Source organism: Squalius cephalus (assembly GCF_949319135.1).
Source record: "Squalius cephalus genome assembly, chromosome: 24".
In the NCBI taxonomy this organism is placed as follows: Eukaryota; Metazoa; Chordata; class Actinopteri; order Cypriniformes; family Leuciscidae; genus Squalius; species Squalius cephalus.
In genome coordinates, this window is record NC_137145.1 from 28,119,204 (window position 1) to 28,136,950 (window position 17,747).

Genomic DNA, 17,747 nt, shown 5'->3' on the forward strand with positions numbered 1-17,747 from the left:
TTCCATTACAGGAGCATTCCTGTATGTGATGCAGTGCCGTCTAAGGGCCCGAAGATCACAGGCATCCAGTATGGTTTTCCGGCCTTGACCCTTACGCACAGAGATTGTTCCAGATTCTCTGAATCTTTGGATGATATTATGCACTGTAGATGATGATAACTTCAAACTCTTTGCATTTTTTCTCTGAGAAACTCCTTTCTGATATTGCTCCACTATTTTTCGCCGCAGCATTGGGGGAATTGGTGATCCTCTGCCCATCTTGACTTCTGAGAGACACTGCCACTCTGAGAGGCTCTTTTTATACCCAATCATGTTGCCAATTGACCTAATAAGTTGCAAATTGGTCCTCCAGCTGTTCCTTATATGTACATTTAACTTTTCCGGCCTCTTATTGCTACCTGTCCCAACTTTTTTTGGAATGTGTAGCTCTCATGAAATCCAAAATGAGCCAATATTTGGCATGACATTTCAAAATGTCTCACTTTCAACATTTGATATGTTATCTATATTCTATTGTGAATAAAATATAAGTTTATGAGATTTGTAAATTATTCCATTCCTTTTTTACTCACAATTTGTACAGTGTCCCAACTTTTTCTGATTTTGGGTTGTAAGTATTGGGTTTCAACTAACTCAAGTATCTAATGATACTAATGTAAAAAACAACAACTTTAAAGCAGTTCAAATGTTGACTTATATATTACTAATATGCGATTAAATATAGCTTATACTCTATATTATAAACAGAAATGGACAGTGGTGAACATATTTAGACAGTTTGTGAACCCTACTTTGGTTTCAGACAGTTTAAAATAACTTTCAAAAAAGTCTAGTACAAACGTTAGTTACTCATCAACGGCAGCTGTCACAGATGCTAGGCGACAAGAACAGTCCTCCGTAGGCTAGACTGTCCCCCGTAGGCTAGACTGTCCCATTAAACAACTCTCGTTCCGACCTTCGTGGTCTTTGAAGGATGCAGCCCGCTGAATTGAGGCACAGCCACTGTTTCAGATTGATGGGGAAAATAACAAATGGAGTGGATGGATTTTTATCACTATAGTTGTGTACACACACTGCAGAAACATAATTATGTTCAAAAACAATTTAAAAGTGAATGTTTCATAATAGGTCCCCTTTAACCTTTCAGATTGTCAAAACTATCAGTGTTCTGTTCCCCAGATGTGAATGAGTGTGTGAGCGGACCGTGTGTTAATGGAGTCTGTAAGAACAGTGCGGGCTCCTTCTCCTGCGAGTGCTCACTAGGAAGTAAACTGGACTCCACTGGACTTTTATGTGTTGGTAAATGTACATGTTAAATCATGCGCACACACACCTCAAGATGTTTTATGATTCACATATGTTGGTGTGGGGGGAGGGACAAATTTAAAAGAAATGTATTTTAATTTGTTTAAATGTTATTCTATATTTTAAAATAGCCTGCATACTGTGTTATTTTTCTTGACTGTTATTGTGTGAGTATTTTGATTGTGCTGATGGAGGTTTATTCCCGCAGACAGTCTGAAGGGCACGTGCTGGTTAACCCTCCAGGACAGCCGCTGTGAAGTGAACATTAATGGAGCTACACTGAGGTCACAGTGCTGTGCCACGCTGGGAGCGGCCTGGGGAAGCCCATGTGAACCATGTCAAACCGGTATGAAAACACTGTGCTGCTTACTGTACTGAGTTCGAGAAGCATGAGTACTACTGTACTAGACACTGTGTTAAAAGGTGGTTTTTTTTAATGATTTTTAAAAAAGGTCTCATGTTCACCAAGGCTGCATTTATTTGATCAAAGATATAGTAAAGTCACCTTCATTTATATAGAGCTTTTATCAATGTTGTAGATTGTTTCAAAGCAGCTTTACAGTGATAATAGGAAATTAAAGTAACAGAGATTGTTTGGCTTTACAGCAGCTCTAGAATAAAGTTATTGTCCAGCTAAAGTTAGTTTTGATTGATTCACTTCCGTTGCAAAGATCATTAGTTATTAACTTAGTGGCCGCTAACACGACACCGTTCTAACAGAAAACCCTTAATGCGCTCCGGCCGCCCATCCGCACAACAACAGTGTTTGGTGGCCCGAGAACGCAAACCTTGAAATAGGTTCCAAGGTGCAAGCCTTGCAAATATTTAAAAAATGTAATCATCTCCGTGTAAACTTCAAAAACGCGAATCTGTGAAAACACTGACAGCGTGCACATGCGTATTACGTGTTTAGTCTATAGGGATGCACTTTTGAATATATATGTGCGCAGGCGTGTAGTCTTTCTTTAACAATTTACCTCACCAAATTACTTGTCTGGCCTTAAAAATTCATAATACAGAATTTTTTGTCGCTTCCGCTTGGGCCCGATACTGATTTTGTACACTTGTACACTTGCAGCGTTTGTACACTTGTGTCCAGACAAAGAAACACTGACAACAGAGAGTATAATGGGGATAAAAAAAGAAGTCTGTCTGTGAAGTAAATGGATCTTATTAGTGGAATATTAAACGAAATATAGTAACACAAAGCTGTGGTGCGCGAGCTGAGCTGGTCGAGCGCATCCCTTTAAACAGACATCAGTGGAAAGTTTGTAGTTCAGTCGGATGTCAATGGCAAAGAAAGTAAAACGAGGCATGTAGCTTATTAACGTTAACTGATGAGAGAGAGAGAGAGAGCACTTCTGTTGAATGCTCTTGATTGCTGATCGTTCACTCAGCACGTGTTATTTGGATTAAAACTAAATCATAAATATAAGTAAAACATGAACTGTTACCTATTGTATGTCAAGTCAAGTCAAGTCAAATCATCTTCATTTATATAGCGCTTCTAACAATGTAGATTGTTTCAAGGCAGCTTTACAGAGATAAACGTATAATTTAAGGTAACAGAGATTGTTTTGGCTTATAGCGGTTCTTTAATAAAGTTATTTTCCAGCTAAAGTTAGTTTTGATTGATTCGCTTCCGTCGCAACGATCATTTGTTATTAAATTAGGGGCCGCTAAGACGACACCATTCTCTCTACACAGACTTTAAACGCGAACCTGTGATAAACGCTGATGGCGTTCACATGCGCATTAAGAATTGGTTCTATAGTTATGTGCGTTTGAATATTTGTGCACAGGTTTGTAATTCCCTACAAACCAAGCCTAAACAAAGTACTGGTCTTTCCTTATAAATTTTGATACAGAATTTAATTTTATTTTGTCACTTCGGGGTAGATACGCGAAACGAATTTTCCCGACAACTAGGGGTGTGACGGTTAGTATATAACCGTGAGACCGACGGTTATAGTTGAACACCGTCATTAGAACTCTATAACCACCAAAACCGTGTTATTAAATAACATAGAGATTTTGATACCTAGGTATTTTTATCATAGAGAATGTTTAAATACTAATTAAAAACAATTGTTAACAGTCTGTGTTATTAATGGTCTACGTCGTTTCCAACTGTATTTGATTCTTTGCCAAGTACCCCCTGACCGACCGCCAATCATTTGAGATAGAAATAAAAGATATATAGTGATGTGCCATTATTATGAGATTTATTAAACAAATGAAAAACATTTGCAATAATAAACATTAGCAATAAACATTTGCAATAATAAACAACGTATAATTACCGATAACTGATCGTGCAGTTTAATTACCCCTTGACTGGCCCCAAACATGTTTGATAAAAGAAACATATACAGTGTGTATATAGCCTCTATGATGTGTATTACATTTTAGCTCAAAAACAATTGTAATAAAAGATAGGATCATAAGATGCGCAATATATCGGGAGACATGGTTTTTACCACTTAATGAAGTTTTGTTTTGTAAATCGTCAGACATGATTTTTACCACTTCATTAAGTTTTGCTTTGTAGAAAGCCTTTCTTTAACGCGAATTTCGTTTTGTACAAATTGTATCTTAATTTTAATAAATGTTTCATCAACCATTTGCATGTATTTAATAAATAAAAAGCAAATATAGCAGACAATATAATAACCGTGACATGGAGGCGCCGGTGCGCCGCGTTCACTTGCATTGCATTGTGAACTAGAGCGCATCTCATCGTAAATGAATGAAACTCAGCGTAGGCCTATGCGTCATACATTAGCATTAAATATCTTTGCTGCATCCTTTCTAGAACAGACAAGGGCTTTCTTGCGGCTCGCATCAGCAGAGCATTGCATCGTCCATAGACCGCAAAACAATCAGCGGATGGCGGGCGGGTGCGGCTTTGAAATTTGAGTTTTGTGATGCGGTTGCGGATGAAATAATACCCCATCCGCATATCTCTATCGATAACAACATTGAACACTACACAAATATTTATTTTATTTTTTTAATTTAGGCGATCAAGTAGCTAATCAGTGTCTGCTCGTTTATTCAAACTAAATTGTCCTATAACAGACGAACAACAGACCTGGATCCGGCAGGCTGCGGGAAAACCTCGGGATAAACAAAGACACTAAAATTAGCGTAGATGCCATTCTTCTTATGATGTAACGAGTACATCAGGATTTATGGGAAGTGTTCCCGGTTCCAGCTGACCTGATCTATGCAGCCTAACATTGAATTCTAGAAGTCTATAATGTATTATGTGTATGCTAGGTCAAAGAGATGTGTCTTTAATCTAGCTTTGAACTGACAGAGTGTGTCTGCTTCCCGGACAATGTTAGGAAGACTGTTCCAGAGTTTTGGTGCTAAATAGGAAAAGGATCTACTGCCAGCAGTCGATTTTGATATTCTAGGTATTATTAACTGGCCGGAATTTTGAGATCGCAATAGACGTGAAGGACTATAATGCGTTAAGAGCTCGCTCAAGTACTGCGGAGCTAAACCATTTAGTGCTTTGTAAGTGATCAGCAATATTTTAAAATTTATGCGATGTTTAATAGGGAGCCAATGCAGTGTGGACAGAACCAGGCTAATATGGTCATACTTCCTGGTTCTGGTAAGACCTCAAGCTGCTGCGTTTTGGACCAGCTGTAGTTTGTTTATTAAGCGTGCAGGGCAACCACCCAGTAGAGCATTACAATAATCTAGCCTTGAGGTCATGAACGCATGAACTAATTGTTCCGCATTTGTCATTGAGAGCATATGACGTAATTTAGATATATTTTTAAGATGGAAAAATGCGGTTTTACAGATACTAGACACGTGACTTTCAAATGAAAGATTGGTATCAAAGAGCACACCCAGGTTCCTAACCGACGACGAAGACTTAACAGAGCAGCCATCAAGTGTTAGACAGTATTCTAGGTTATTACGTCTGGGAGTTTTTTGTCCAATAATTAGAATCTCAGTTTTTTCAGAATTTAGAAGTAGGAAATTGCTAGTCATCCAATTTTTTATATCATCTATGCATTCCATTCATTTTGTGAATTGGTAAGTTTCGTTAGGTTTTGAAGAAATATAGAGCTGAGTATCATCAGCATAACAGTGAAAACTAATGCCATGCTTCCTAATGATATCTCCTACGGGTGAGGGTAGCATCGCTTCATTTACTGCTACAAACTGATAACAGTCAGATAAGTATGATTTAAACCATGCTAGTGCAATTCCACTAATGCCAACATAGTTTTCTAGTCTATTTAAAAGAATGTTGTGGTCAATAGACCAATTTCGAGCCGACGTCACAGTTACGTCACGGCGTTGGCAAAACAAAGGGAAAACTGGAGGCGGCCAATACAAACCAGCACAGATTCGGCTACATAATAAGGAGCTTAAATTATTATTATTGTTATTAAATGTCATCTTGTTGTGTTGTTGGGTGCAAGAACCGACGGAGTACAGGCTCCAATTTGAAATTTTATCGCATAATGTTTTCTAAATGATTGTGATTATTTGTGAATCATCTATGATTGTATACATTGTTTTGATTGATTGTGACTAGACTTTTTGAAGAACCTGGTAAGAAAGGGTAATCAAATACATAGTTAAAAACTGAATATGCTGTATCTGGAATTTTATTTCTAGAAAATATTCACATCATTAAAATTGCACCGTAATGTCACTCTTTACATTATCGTCTTCTGTCTGGCCTTGGCACTGGCTAGGCAGAACTGCGGATTGTAGGCTACCACACAAGTCTTTTGAACATTTAGTACAGTTATAGGCATCTAAAGATTTATATGCCCTCAGTTTCTCTTTACGCTCAGTTTCTCTATCGGGTAGGTGTAGAACCGGAGGTAGCGTTGACGTTAATCCTGTCAGATCGTCCATCCATTGACTGAGCGTGTACGGGTCTGGGATGTCCGTTAAAATTAACTTTTGCAAATAACAATCGCGGTCCTGGACAGTGAGTGACCTTGCACATTAAGATAAAATCGGATTTTCTCCAGTCATTGTTAAAAAACAAGCTAACAAAACTTGCAAACTAACGTTAGTGAAGTGGCCAGAGGGATCGTTCTGCCACCACCTTAGCTCCGCCCACAAAAAAACGTCACCATGTTTACCAACTGAAAAGGGGTCTATGGTGTCAAATGCAGCACTAAGATCAAGTAACACTAATAGAGAGATACAACCACGATCGGATGATAAGAGCAAATCATTTGTGACTCTAACGAGAGCTGTCTCGGTACTATGGTACGGTCTAAATCCGGACTGAGAATCCTCACAGATATCATTTCTTTCTAAAAATGAACAGTTGTGAGGATACTGCCTTTTCTAGTATCTTTGACAGAAAAGGCAGATTCGAGATCGGCCTGTAATTGACTAATTCTGTACGATCAAGTTGTGTTTTTTAACAAGTGGTTTAATAATAGCCAGCTTAAAAGTTTTCGGTACGTATCCTAATGACAAAGATGAATTAATGATATTAAGAAGAGGATCTATGACCTCTAGAAGCATCTCTTTCAATAGCTTAGTCAGTATAGGGTCTAAAATACATGTTGTCGATTTAGATGATTTAATTTAAATCGACAACATGTTTTGAAAATTCTTCCTCTCCTATACAGTAGCAATGGATCGATATTTTTAGTAGTGATGGGACGGTTGATACCGGAGCTCCAACTCAGTTTTCAAAGCACTATTGTATCGCACACTACCGATGCTTGTATCGAAATGACAATACCACGTGATTGATATACCAAACCCGATACTAGACCTATCATTTTTATGCTTGTGTAACTTGTGTTAGGTGGGGTCCATATGTTGTGATCCCTACGGTGATCCCATATGTGTATTCTTCCACGGGTTGACTCCCTGCGGTGAGCCCGTGTCTTCCCTTGGCAAAGCCTGCTCTGCAGTCACTGACCGGTTGCGTCTCCCCCCTGTTATTGGCTGGAGCCACCTCAGTGACATTCCATATGTTGTACTGCCCGCTAAGTTCGCTCAGTCCATATGTGTTCTCCACATGTTACCTCCTTCGGGCAGGATGTGGCTTCTGCAGCGTAGACCTTCCAACGAAAGGTACGCTTTCCTGTGGTCCTGTGGAACAGCAGTGACTTTCCTGGCCTAAGCCCTGTCATATTCGCAAGTGCGGAAGATCAGGAGGCTTTTGTCTAGGCACTGGAAGGTGGCAGCACTAGTGGCGTTTTAATAGGGATCCCAATCAGTCGACACGTCGACTACGTCGAACGTGCCTGACTAAAAGGGAATGTCTCTGTTACGTAGTCCCGTCGCCACTATTGCTGTTCCACCGCTGACCGGATTCCGCTCGGCTCCTCAGCGATAAACAACTGGTGCGTGCGTCCACTTCCGTATTTATACCCGCGTGTGGGGCATGTGATGCGATTCACGCACGCCAATGTGCATTGGCTCGTTTTTACAATACTCGAAGATGACAGGCTCCCTAGCGTGATCCCAATCAGTCAACTACGTCTCCGTTCCCTCCTTCAGGGAATGAGGGTTACATATGTAACCAAGACGTTTCTTGTAGTCTATTTTTTATTTTCTGTATTTATTTCTGTTTTTAAAATGTAATTAAAATGAAAATAACAAAAAAGACATTCTAATATGGTGATGTGGTGGTCAAGAAATGTTTCTAATTATTATCAATATTTAAAACAGTTCATGTTTAATATTTTTGTTGAAGCTGCAATAGATTTTTTCGAGATTCTTTGATAAATAGAAAAAGACAAAGATAAAGTTAAAGATTTTTACTAAATCTTTTTACTCTTTTGATCAATTTAATGTGTCCTTATTTATTTAAAAAAAGCTAGGAATCATAATGTACTGTACATGTTAAGAATATTTGAATTTCAACCTGATTACTTTATTAGCCCATTATATTATATGATAAAAAATATTCACAATTTTGGTAAAAAAAACTTTAAAAGTATACTTTTTATTGGCAAAAATATTAAATACTTGAAAATGTTTTAACATTTTTACTGGTATTTTTATTAATTTAAAACCTGTATGTCTTTTCAGAGGAAAATAATGTATTGTGGATATTGGATATTTCATGAATGCTATTATTTATGTCCACAGATCCTGTATGTGAACAAGGATTTGCTCAGCCAAGAGGAGCTTCATGTGAAGGTGACCGTGTCATATTGAAGTGACTGACACATAAACTATAAAATCTCCGATTTTTGTCTTAAGCTTACCTAGTTAATCACAGTGCACTTTTCTGTCGCTCTCTCTCTGTGTAGATGTGAATGAGTGTGAGGTGTTTCCTGGTGTGTGTCATAATGGACACTGTGTGAACACTAGAGGTTCCTTTAAATGTCAGTGTCCAGAGACTCTCACTCTGGATGTCACTGGACGTCTCTGTGTGGGTGAGTTACACTGAAGTATCTGCTGTCTTCAGCTCTTTGTCATAGTCATTCACCTTCACCATAGCCACTATCACTCCATCACTCTTTCTTTGGCTTTAATGCCCTGAAATATGTTTTCGGATCTGGATCTTTGGAAATCCTTCTGATCTTGTGTGCTTTAACTATAAGTAGTCTTTTATAATCATTTAACCAGTACTCAGATAACTTTATTGTATATCAACACTGGCAGACACTGCTGAAGCTTTTTTGTAGCCTGCGTGATTTTGTCATCATTGAATTAAATGGTTAGTTCACACAAAAGTGAAAATTCTGTCAACATTTACTCTCCCTCATATCGTTTCAAGTCCATAAGACTTTCATTCATCTTCAAATAAAAATAAAGTTACAAAATACAAACAAAATACAAGCTTGTTAGCTCTCCAGAACTAATTACACAAACCACTCTCTGCTCTTGAAGATCTCCTTGAATACACTGTGAATTGGCTGCTGGCTCTTTGGCCATGCACGTAACTTACCATGAGACAGCAGCCCATTCACATTCAGAATTTTGCTCCTCAAGACTAAAGAATCGTACACACCATGGACGATCACTATAAAGATAATGATAAAGATATAGTTCTAAAAATCATTCTCAATATTAAAGAATAGCAGAGTTCACACCACAGCTATAACGATAACGGCACAGAGAAACGATATCGGTGGAATTACTTTATTTTTAAAATATTTTCTCCTGCTAAAGAATGATAAAAACATTGACAGCTAATCAGAATCCATCCAGCTGTAACGAGCTCGAGCATTTAAAGTGTCAGACAAGCAGGCGCTTAGAATAAACAGAACGATATCTCAGCTGGTGTGGACACTAATATAGTTATCTTGGTAACACTCTACAATAAGGTTCATTAGTTAATATTAGTTATGAGCAATACATTTGTTACAGTATTTATTCATCTTTGTTAATGTTAGTTAATATTAATCCAGCTGTTCATTGTTTGTTCATGTTAGTTCACGGTGCATTAACTAATGTTAACAAATACAACCTTTGATTTTAATAATGTATTAGTAAATGTTAAAATTAATATTAACTAAGATTAATAAATGCTGTAGAAGTATTATTCATTCTTAGTTCATGTTAACTAAGGTAGTAACTTAACAAATTAGTTAATCTATAAATGAATGCAGGAAAGTCTGTTTTAAGGGCTGTTTCTGTCTTTCCTATGGCCTCTGTCTTGACCACATGAACACATTTTTAACAGCAAAAAAACCATCTTATCTGATGGTAGTCATGGTTCTTGCCCTAGTTGGGGGGATGGGACCATAGATCCCAGAGTGAGTTTTAAAGATTATTTGTTAAAATAACAAATAATTGTGTCAGATTTATCACAGTCGTTACAGCCGCTTACACGACACCGTTCTAAGTGAAAACCATTAAAGGGTTAGTTCACCCAAAAATTTAAATTCTGTCAGTAATTACTCTCCCTCATGTTGTTCCAACCCCGTAAGACTTTCGTTCATCTTCAATTAAGTTTCAATTAATTTATCTCAAATTAAGATATTTTTGATGAAATCTGAGAGCTGGCTCACTCCTTCATAGGCTTCTATGTCGTTATTTTTGTTTTGTTTTTTGCACACAAAAAGTATTCTCGTCGCTTCATAAACTTATGGTTGAGCCACTGTAGTCACTTGGACTATTTTAACAATGTCTTTACTAACTTTTCTGGGCTGGCAGATGAAATTACATAGAAACCTATGAAGGAGTGAGATAGCTCTCATATTTCATCAAAAATATCTTAATTTGTGTTCCGAAGATGAACGAAAGTCTTACGGGGTTGGAACAACATGAGGGTGAGCAGTTACAAACAGAATTAAAATCTTTGGGTGAATTAACCCTTTAATGCGCTCCGGCTTGCTCCGCACAACAACACTGTCAAGCAACCCATCCTGCACCAAAGTCAGTGCGGACAGCTTAGAGGTCACCTTACTGCCGAATGAAGCATTTATACCAAGAAACCCTAGTGCCTATGCATGTTTACCCTTCTAGCTATCTGCTTTCTATCGTACGCCGTTCTCGTTGGTGGACTGTCAGAGGCTACATGCCCTGTGTACTGTGCGCGCTCTGCGCATCTTTCTAGACAGAAATGGGTACATCTTTATGACTGTATCAGAAATTATTTGTGTGTTTTGTGGAGCCAGTGAAGGGACGAAGGCTGTCTTAGCAGAGGTTGTCACACTGGATAGTCGAAGCTATCTCACTGGTATACCAATGGCCAATCCACCAGGGCCATAGCATCGTCATGGGTGCTATTTAAAGGAGTTTTGTGAAGGAAATTTGGGCAGCAGCTAGCTGGGCCTCCACAGGGGAGCGTAACACCCTACTTATACCCCAATAATTGGGGAGGGAGACAAATTGGTATGGTATGTGACCTGCCCAAAGTAGTTGCCATTCATCAGCTCTGCACCCTGGGAAAAGAATAAAGATACTCAATGTCTATTTTTGGGATATAAGCGGCCCATCATGCCTCCTCCTCCAATACTGGAGGAGTACCATAATTAATTACCGAGGCATCCTTGCTGATTACTCCTCACACAGCCCCTCCACACACGAATAGTTTGCATAAAGATTCCTCCATGATCTCGACAACCCAGTTGTGGAGATCTAGGTAAAATAAAAGTCTCACAGACTTGTATGTGGGAAGCGGAGGAGGCGGATTAAAAATAACACCGCCTTAACCTAATCGATATATGAGTGCGTCCGAACAAACAACACTCTCCTGAAGACAAAAAAATCTGATGACGTCAAATGCAGGCACCCTTTTATATGCGAGGGGCCTGATTTTGTATTGCCTTAAGCCAATCAAGATTGGTGTGTTTTACACGTGCTTCAGACGTGCTTCAGACGCGGTACTATAGCATTTGATGCAGTGTTGAGTTCCCTAGAAAGGGAACCAAGGTTATACTAGGTTTATCAATGTTAATATGTGAATAAAAGCCCAAATTAAATCTGTTCATCATGTAAAACATCCCTGTCACTTCAGAAGATTTTAATTATTCAACCAATTGATTCATATGGATTACGGTGTCTTGCTAAAGTTTTTGAAGCTTGAAAATTTTGGTTGCATGAATGCATTTCAATTGAGGAGAATGTTAAAAGTATCTTAATTTGTGTTCCAAAGAAAGATGAACAAAAGTCTTATGGGTTTGGAATGACAACAATGAGGGTGAGTAAATTATAAGTTTTTAATTTTGAGTGAAGGATCCGTTTAATCTCAAACATGTCTTCGTGTCGTGTTAATAAGGACTGGGCGGCAGTAGAAATACATCAGCAACTAGTGATTGTGTTGTATTTATGCAATGCTTTATCTGTCCCGTGATTTTAAAAAATCATAACCAAATATTGGGAAGAAATGTTTCTTAGTCTATTTTTTCCTCAGATGTTCGTTCAGAACCCTGTTTCCTAACCTACGATGAAGACGTGTGTACGCAGCCGGTGCCAGGACGGTTCCATATGGATATGTGTTGCTGTACGGTGGGTTTGGCCTGGGGCAACGATTGTGACTTATGCCCTGAGCCTGGCACACGGCAGTTTGACGCTCTGTGCCCAAGAGGACCAGGCTTCGCCAACAAAGGCGACATGCTCACCGGCAGAGCTGTTTATAAAGGTCAAATAAATATATTTGCTCTTGAGTATTTAGCTCTCACTGTTATGTCTATTCTTATAAAGTTCATAAATGCTGTTATTGTTTAAATAATGAAGTTTGTGATATTCCCTCTTTGTCAGAAATAAATGAGTGTAAAGTTTTCCAAAGCATCTGTATTCACGGGAAATGTCGGAACACCATTGGAAGCTTCAGATGTCGTTGCGACAGTGGGTTTGCACTGGATACCAATGAGCAAAACTGCACAGGTGATACTGAGTGTCGGTGAAGACTTAAAAAGCCAATCATTTTCATCAGAAAAGTTTGACTGGAGAAATTTCTTAATGTTTTTCCTGAGTTGCATTCTTCACAAAATGATGTGCTGCTTTATATGACCCAAGGATATAAACTGGTGGATATGAATATTTTCTTGTTACATAATTTTCAGATGAATGTTGTGCTACCCTTTAAGTTTATGTACATGCATTCAGCTGAAAATGATAAAGCATTTAATGTGTTTCTCTACAAGATCTGAGTGTGTGTGTAAATTTTCACAGATATTGACGAGTGCAAGATTTCTCCTGATGTCTGTGGTCATGGCACGTGTGTGAACACACTGGGCAGTTTCCAATGCGACTGTTTCCCCGGCTACGAGAGTGGATTAATGATGATGAAGAACTGCATGGGTGAGTAATAGTATGCCTCTTTATTTTCCATTATTTCATTGAATTTAATTTACTGTGCTAAGTTTTCTATGTTAATACATTAAACTGATCATAACATGGCTTTTTTGTATTTGTTAAAACTGGTATGTTGCTTGAGTTTCACTAATATTAGTTTTTTGCATAACCCTCCCCCCCCCAAAAGTTGTCTATTTGCAAAACATGATTATTTTCCACCATCATTCTGACCCTCTGTTAGAAACACTGTTTTGGTTCCCTGTTTAAAACCCTATTAAGCTACTGAATCGTATTTGATACACACATTTCTTAGGCTTCTAAATGATCAACATGATCAAAACTTTGCTGAAAACCCTAAATGCTAAGTACTAAATGCCTTCTGTCGTCTGAGTGAAAGTTTAGATGTTTTTTAGCAAGTAAAATGCCTTTTAGTGTAATTGTAACCTTCAGGTTGTAGTTCACATTGTCTTTTCAATGTGGAATTTTAATTGTAAATGTAATAACTTTTATATTGTTAGTAATATTTCAAGATGAAAACGTACTGGACTGAAGTAAAGTAGGTTTACTTGATTGTCCATGTTTAGAAAAATCATGTTCAAATGTCTATAAAAAAAATATGATGCAACAGGCTTTTGTTCATCTCTCGATCATCATTCTATTGCATTGCATTATATGTTTTGCCCCCACAATATAAACTACAGAGCTTTGATAATAAAAAACATTATTTGGGGAAAAAACAAAAGCATTTAAACATCATCTTATTCAGACATATAATTGGGCAATATAGAGTAACTGATATTTATATGCATTTTATTTAAGTAGTCTGTTATACTTTTATAAAGATCTAATTTATTACATTACAAGCTATCAGAATTTCATCGTACTTTTTGTTCATATAAATATCAGCATCTGCACCAAATTGCATATTTTTGTTCAGTTTGGGCCTCTGAATAATATGATATAATATAGAGCTGTTTCCTCCTGTGTATGAGCTCAATATTCTCACTATATCTAAATGAGCTATAAAAGCCTGATGTATGAATTATCATACTCAACAAAATGCACATTTTTTTCTTCCATAGTCTTAAAACAGTTATATTTATACAGTATATTTGCAAAGATGTTTTTTTTTTCATCCTCATTTAGACCCTTTGTGAGAAACTCAGTTTTGGCCTTCTGTCTCTTTTAAAACCCTATAAAGCTACTATATCATATTTGATACACAAATTCCTAAGGTCTTTAAATCATCAACATGATTGCTGAAAAAAAAAAACTTATTGTAGACAATCTACTACATGCCTTCGGTCGTCTGATTGATAGATACTTTTCTAGCAAGAAAAAGTCCATATTCTCCAATATCATACTATACTGTATGAACAATAAAAGCCTGTTGTAGCAATTATGATACTCAACAAAAAAAACATATACTTATATGTATTTATTTATTAATACTTTGTCTAAAGGTCCTGTACAATGTGCTTGGTTTCAACAAGTTATATTTTTGTAGTGAGGAATAATTTTGGAGGTCTGAAACTTCCAGTATTTTAGACTGAGAGTATGTGTGTGCTTGCTTGTTATGTTGTAGATATTGATGAGTGTGAAAGAAACCCCTCACTGTGCAATGGAGGCACCTGTGAAAACAATGATGGCAGCTACAAGTGTGTGTGTCCACCGGGTCATCGTCTATCTGTGGACGGCAGTGCCTGTGAAGGTGAGAACTATATCATATAATATTTATATGTGCTGTATCTCACTCTCTTTTTTATCAGTAGAATATTGCACATAACTATTTACCAATTTTCAGCTCGATTATACTGATTATCGTAAATTGATCACTTTTTAAATTTCACTGTTATGAACTAAATATATATTTTGTTTTGGTCTGATTCTTCTGATGGATCTGTTTGTCTGCAGATGTGAACGAGTGTGATCTGAGCAGCACGTTGTGTCATAACGGCAGGTGTGTGAATGTGATGGGGACCTACCAGTGCTCCTGCAACTCTGGATATCACACAACCCCTGATAGGAAAGGGTGCACAGGTCAGAACTTAATACATTAGATCAGCTTTTAATGATCTTTAAAGCCTCAGACTCTCCATTGTATCAGTTATGTAGGGGGATTTACAGTTAATGACCCAAGGACCAAATATGATGAATGAATACCAGGAGTCAGAAGTACAGTCAATTGAAGAAAATTTTACTGAAGAATAGTTTGCAGTTTCATCAGCAGAAGTCAGCTTCAACACTCATTCTGATTGGCTAAGAAATAGATAGACTTAGAAAGCCTCCACATATGGATGGAATGGCAGAAGCATATCTCCATTGATTATTCAGATGATATACGCCGAGGTCACAGAACTGCTCCAGCTTGATGGAAAAACAAGTCACTCCATCTCCCCAGGGTGCCAGTTGTTCACCTCACCAACACTGATCTGTAACAAAGAATACTAGCGTGCAAACACACACACAGATATACAGGATACACAGCTTCTTCAAGGTTGAAGTTGGTCGAGCTCTGGCTCTAAACAAGACTTTCCCCAAAACACACTGATAACATGTTATTTCTCTCAGTGAGAGGTTCAGACAATATTGTGCCTGACCCCAGTGACCTCGGCTGTCTTGGTCAGCTAGAGGAGTAAATATATATATATATATTGATTAATATTGATTAATAAATATTGATTAATACCTTGATTATACATCACTCATTACATATCATTCAAAAGATATACATTGAAGCCGCAGTGGATTTCAGTTAGTTTACAAATCTGTGGCTCTATCCAACCACTCTTTTGCGTGTATGGAAACTGTAGATAGATTAATTAAAAGAGGAGTATATGAAACCAAAGTGGCTATTCATTTACACTCAGGTTTAAACGTCAGTACGATTGTTTTGTAAGAAGTCTCTTCTGCTCACCAATGCTGCATTTATTTGATCAAAAATACAGTAAAAACAGGAATATTGTGAAATATTATAATTATAATGTAACTGTTTTCTATGTGACTATATTGTAAACTGTAATTTATTCCTGTGATCAAAGCTGAATTTTCAGCATCATTACTCCAGTCTTCAGTGTCACATGATCCTTCAGAAATCACTCTGATATGATGATTTGATGATCAAGAAACATTTCTGATTATTATCATTGCTGAAAGCAGTTGTGCTGATTCATATTTTTGTGGAAACCATGATGCAATTTTTCAGGATTCTTTGATGGATAGAAAGTTCAAAAGAACAGCATTTACAGTATAAAAAATAAAAGTCTTTTGTAATATTATGTATTTATTGACAGTTGTGAACAATTTAATTCGCCCTTGCTGAATAAAATTATACATTTTTGGCAACAAAAAAATATCTTACTGACCCCAGTCTTTTGAACAGTAGTATGAATTGCTTGTCAGCTCTTACTGAATGTCCCTACATCACTAACACAGATATGTGTGTGTTCTGATGTCTCTTGTGTTCCTCAGACATAGACGAGTGTACGATCGAGAACGGAGGATGTGAGCTGTACTGTAGTAACTCTGAGGGGAGTTACTCCTGCATCTGTGGTCAGGGTTATGCTCTTACACCGGACCAGCGGACATGTGCAGGTGCTCTACTACAAACCTGACCAAACACTGATGAGCTTTTCTGTGTCTACAGAGGCCTCATTTAACACAGCGGTCTTTAATGTACAAACACAGCTGATTGAGTGGTGCATAAAATTGTACATTGCATATTGTATGTCTAGTTGCACACATACTCTGTACATAGACTCACCTCTCTTTCTTTCTCTTTCCAGATGTGAATGAGTGTGAAGAGGATATTGGCATCTGTGAAGGTGGCCAGTGCACTAACTCTCCTGGAGCATATCATTGCCTGTGTTATGAAGGATTCATGACTTCTGCGGACACAAGGACATGCATCGGTATGATGCTCAATTCTTAAAACAGGAATGTATTTTTAGAAGGAATGTTTTTGCTCTGTTTTTGCTTATTTGTATGTAATTCAGCACACATCTTCTGCAAAGATCTTTTGGTGTGTGTGACGGTGAGTATGTGTTCAAAAATAAGACAACATCTGTTAATAACCCATGTTTTAAAAGTTAGCATTACAAGAATGTGATGCATATCTTACCAGATGAATGAGTCTGTCTGTACTGGGTCTGTTTTGAATCTTGCATAGTCATTTGGCAGAATGTTATTTTGTTTTTAGTCTGTTGGTGTGGGATTTTTGTTGTAGATGTGAATGAGTGTGAACTCAACAGCAGCATCTGTATGTTTGGGGAGTGTGAGAACACAGAGGGTTCATACATCTGTCATTGTGAGATGGGTTACGCTGTGAAAAAGGGAACCTCTGGCTGCAACGGTGAGACCTGATCCAGAAAAACACCTCAGACATGTAACGTGTGTGACGTGTAATTAATTACATATATATACTTCCAAACTGTACTTACACTGTTACTGTACATCAATACTCCACAATGCACAGAGCATTGTAATAGTTGTTAATTGTCTGTGTATTGGCATGTAATCTCTGATACAGATGTTAATGAGTGCGAGACGAACACTCATAACTGTGATGCACACGCCGCCTGTATCAACACCGCTGGACACTACCTCTGCTCCTGCTGGGACGGCTGGGCCGGGGATGGAGTCAGATGTGCTGGTGCGTGTTATTCCTCATTTACCCTGTTGCTGGGCTAGAAAGGTGTGTAAACTGAATGTGGCCATGTAACTTATCCATGTTT

General features: G+C 37.8%; 1 protein-coding gene across 1 annotated transcript in view; it reads left to right on the forward strand.

The window, feature by feature from the left end:
• fbn2a (fibrillin 2a) overlaps positions 1 to 17,747 on the forward strand; it is a 147,186-nt gene that overhangs the window by 61,200 nt on the left and 68,239 nt on the right. The window contains exons 21-33 of the mRNA XM_079860862.1: positions 1,180 to 1,299; positions 1,514 to 1,651; positions 8,413 to 8,463; positions 8,577 to 8,702; positions 12,131 to 12,358; positions 12,478 to 12,603; positions 12,892 to 13,020; positions 14,600 to 14,725; positions 14,929 to 15,054; positions 16,486 to 16,608; positions 16,800 to 16,925; positions 17,240 to 17,365; positions 17,543 to 17,665. Of these exons, the coding sequence (XP_079716988.1) occupies positions 1,180 to 1,299; positions 1,514 to 1,651; positions 8,413 to 8,463; positions 8,577 to 8,702; positions 12,131 to 12,358; positions 12,478 to 12,603; positions 12,892 to 13,020; positions 14,600 to 14,725; positions 14,929 to 15,054; positions 16,486 to 16,608; positions 16,800 to 16,925; positions 17,240 to 17,365; positions 17,543 to 17,665 (1,668 nt within the window). The remainder of the gene's footprint in view (positions 1 to 1,179; positions 1,300 to 1,513; positions 1,652 to 8,412; positions 8,464 to 8,576; positions 8,703 to 12,130; positions 12,359 to 12,477; positions 12,604 to 12,891; positions 13,021 to 14,599; positions 14,726 to 14,928; positions 15,055 to 16,485; positions 16,609 to 16,799; positions 16,926 to 17,239; positions 17,366 to 17,542; positions 17,666 to 17,747) is intronic.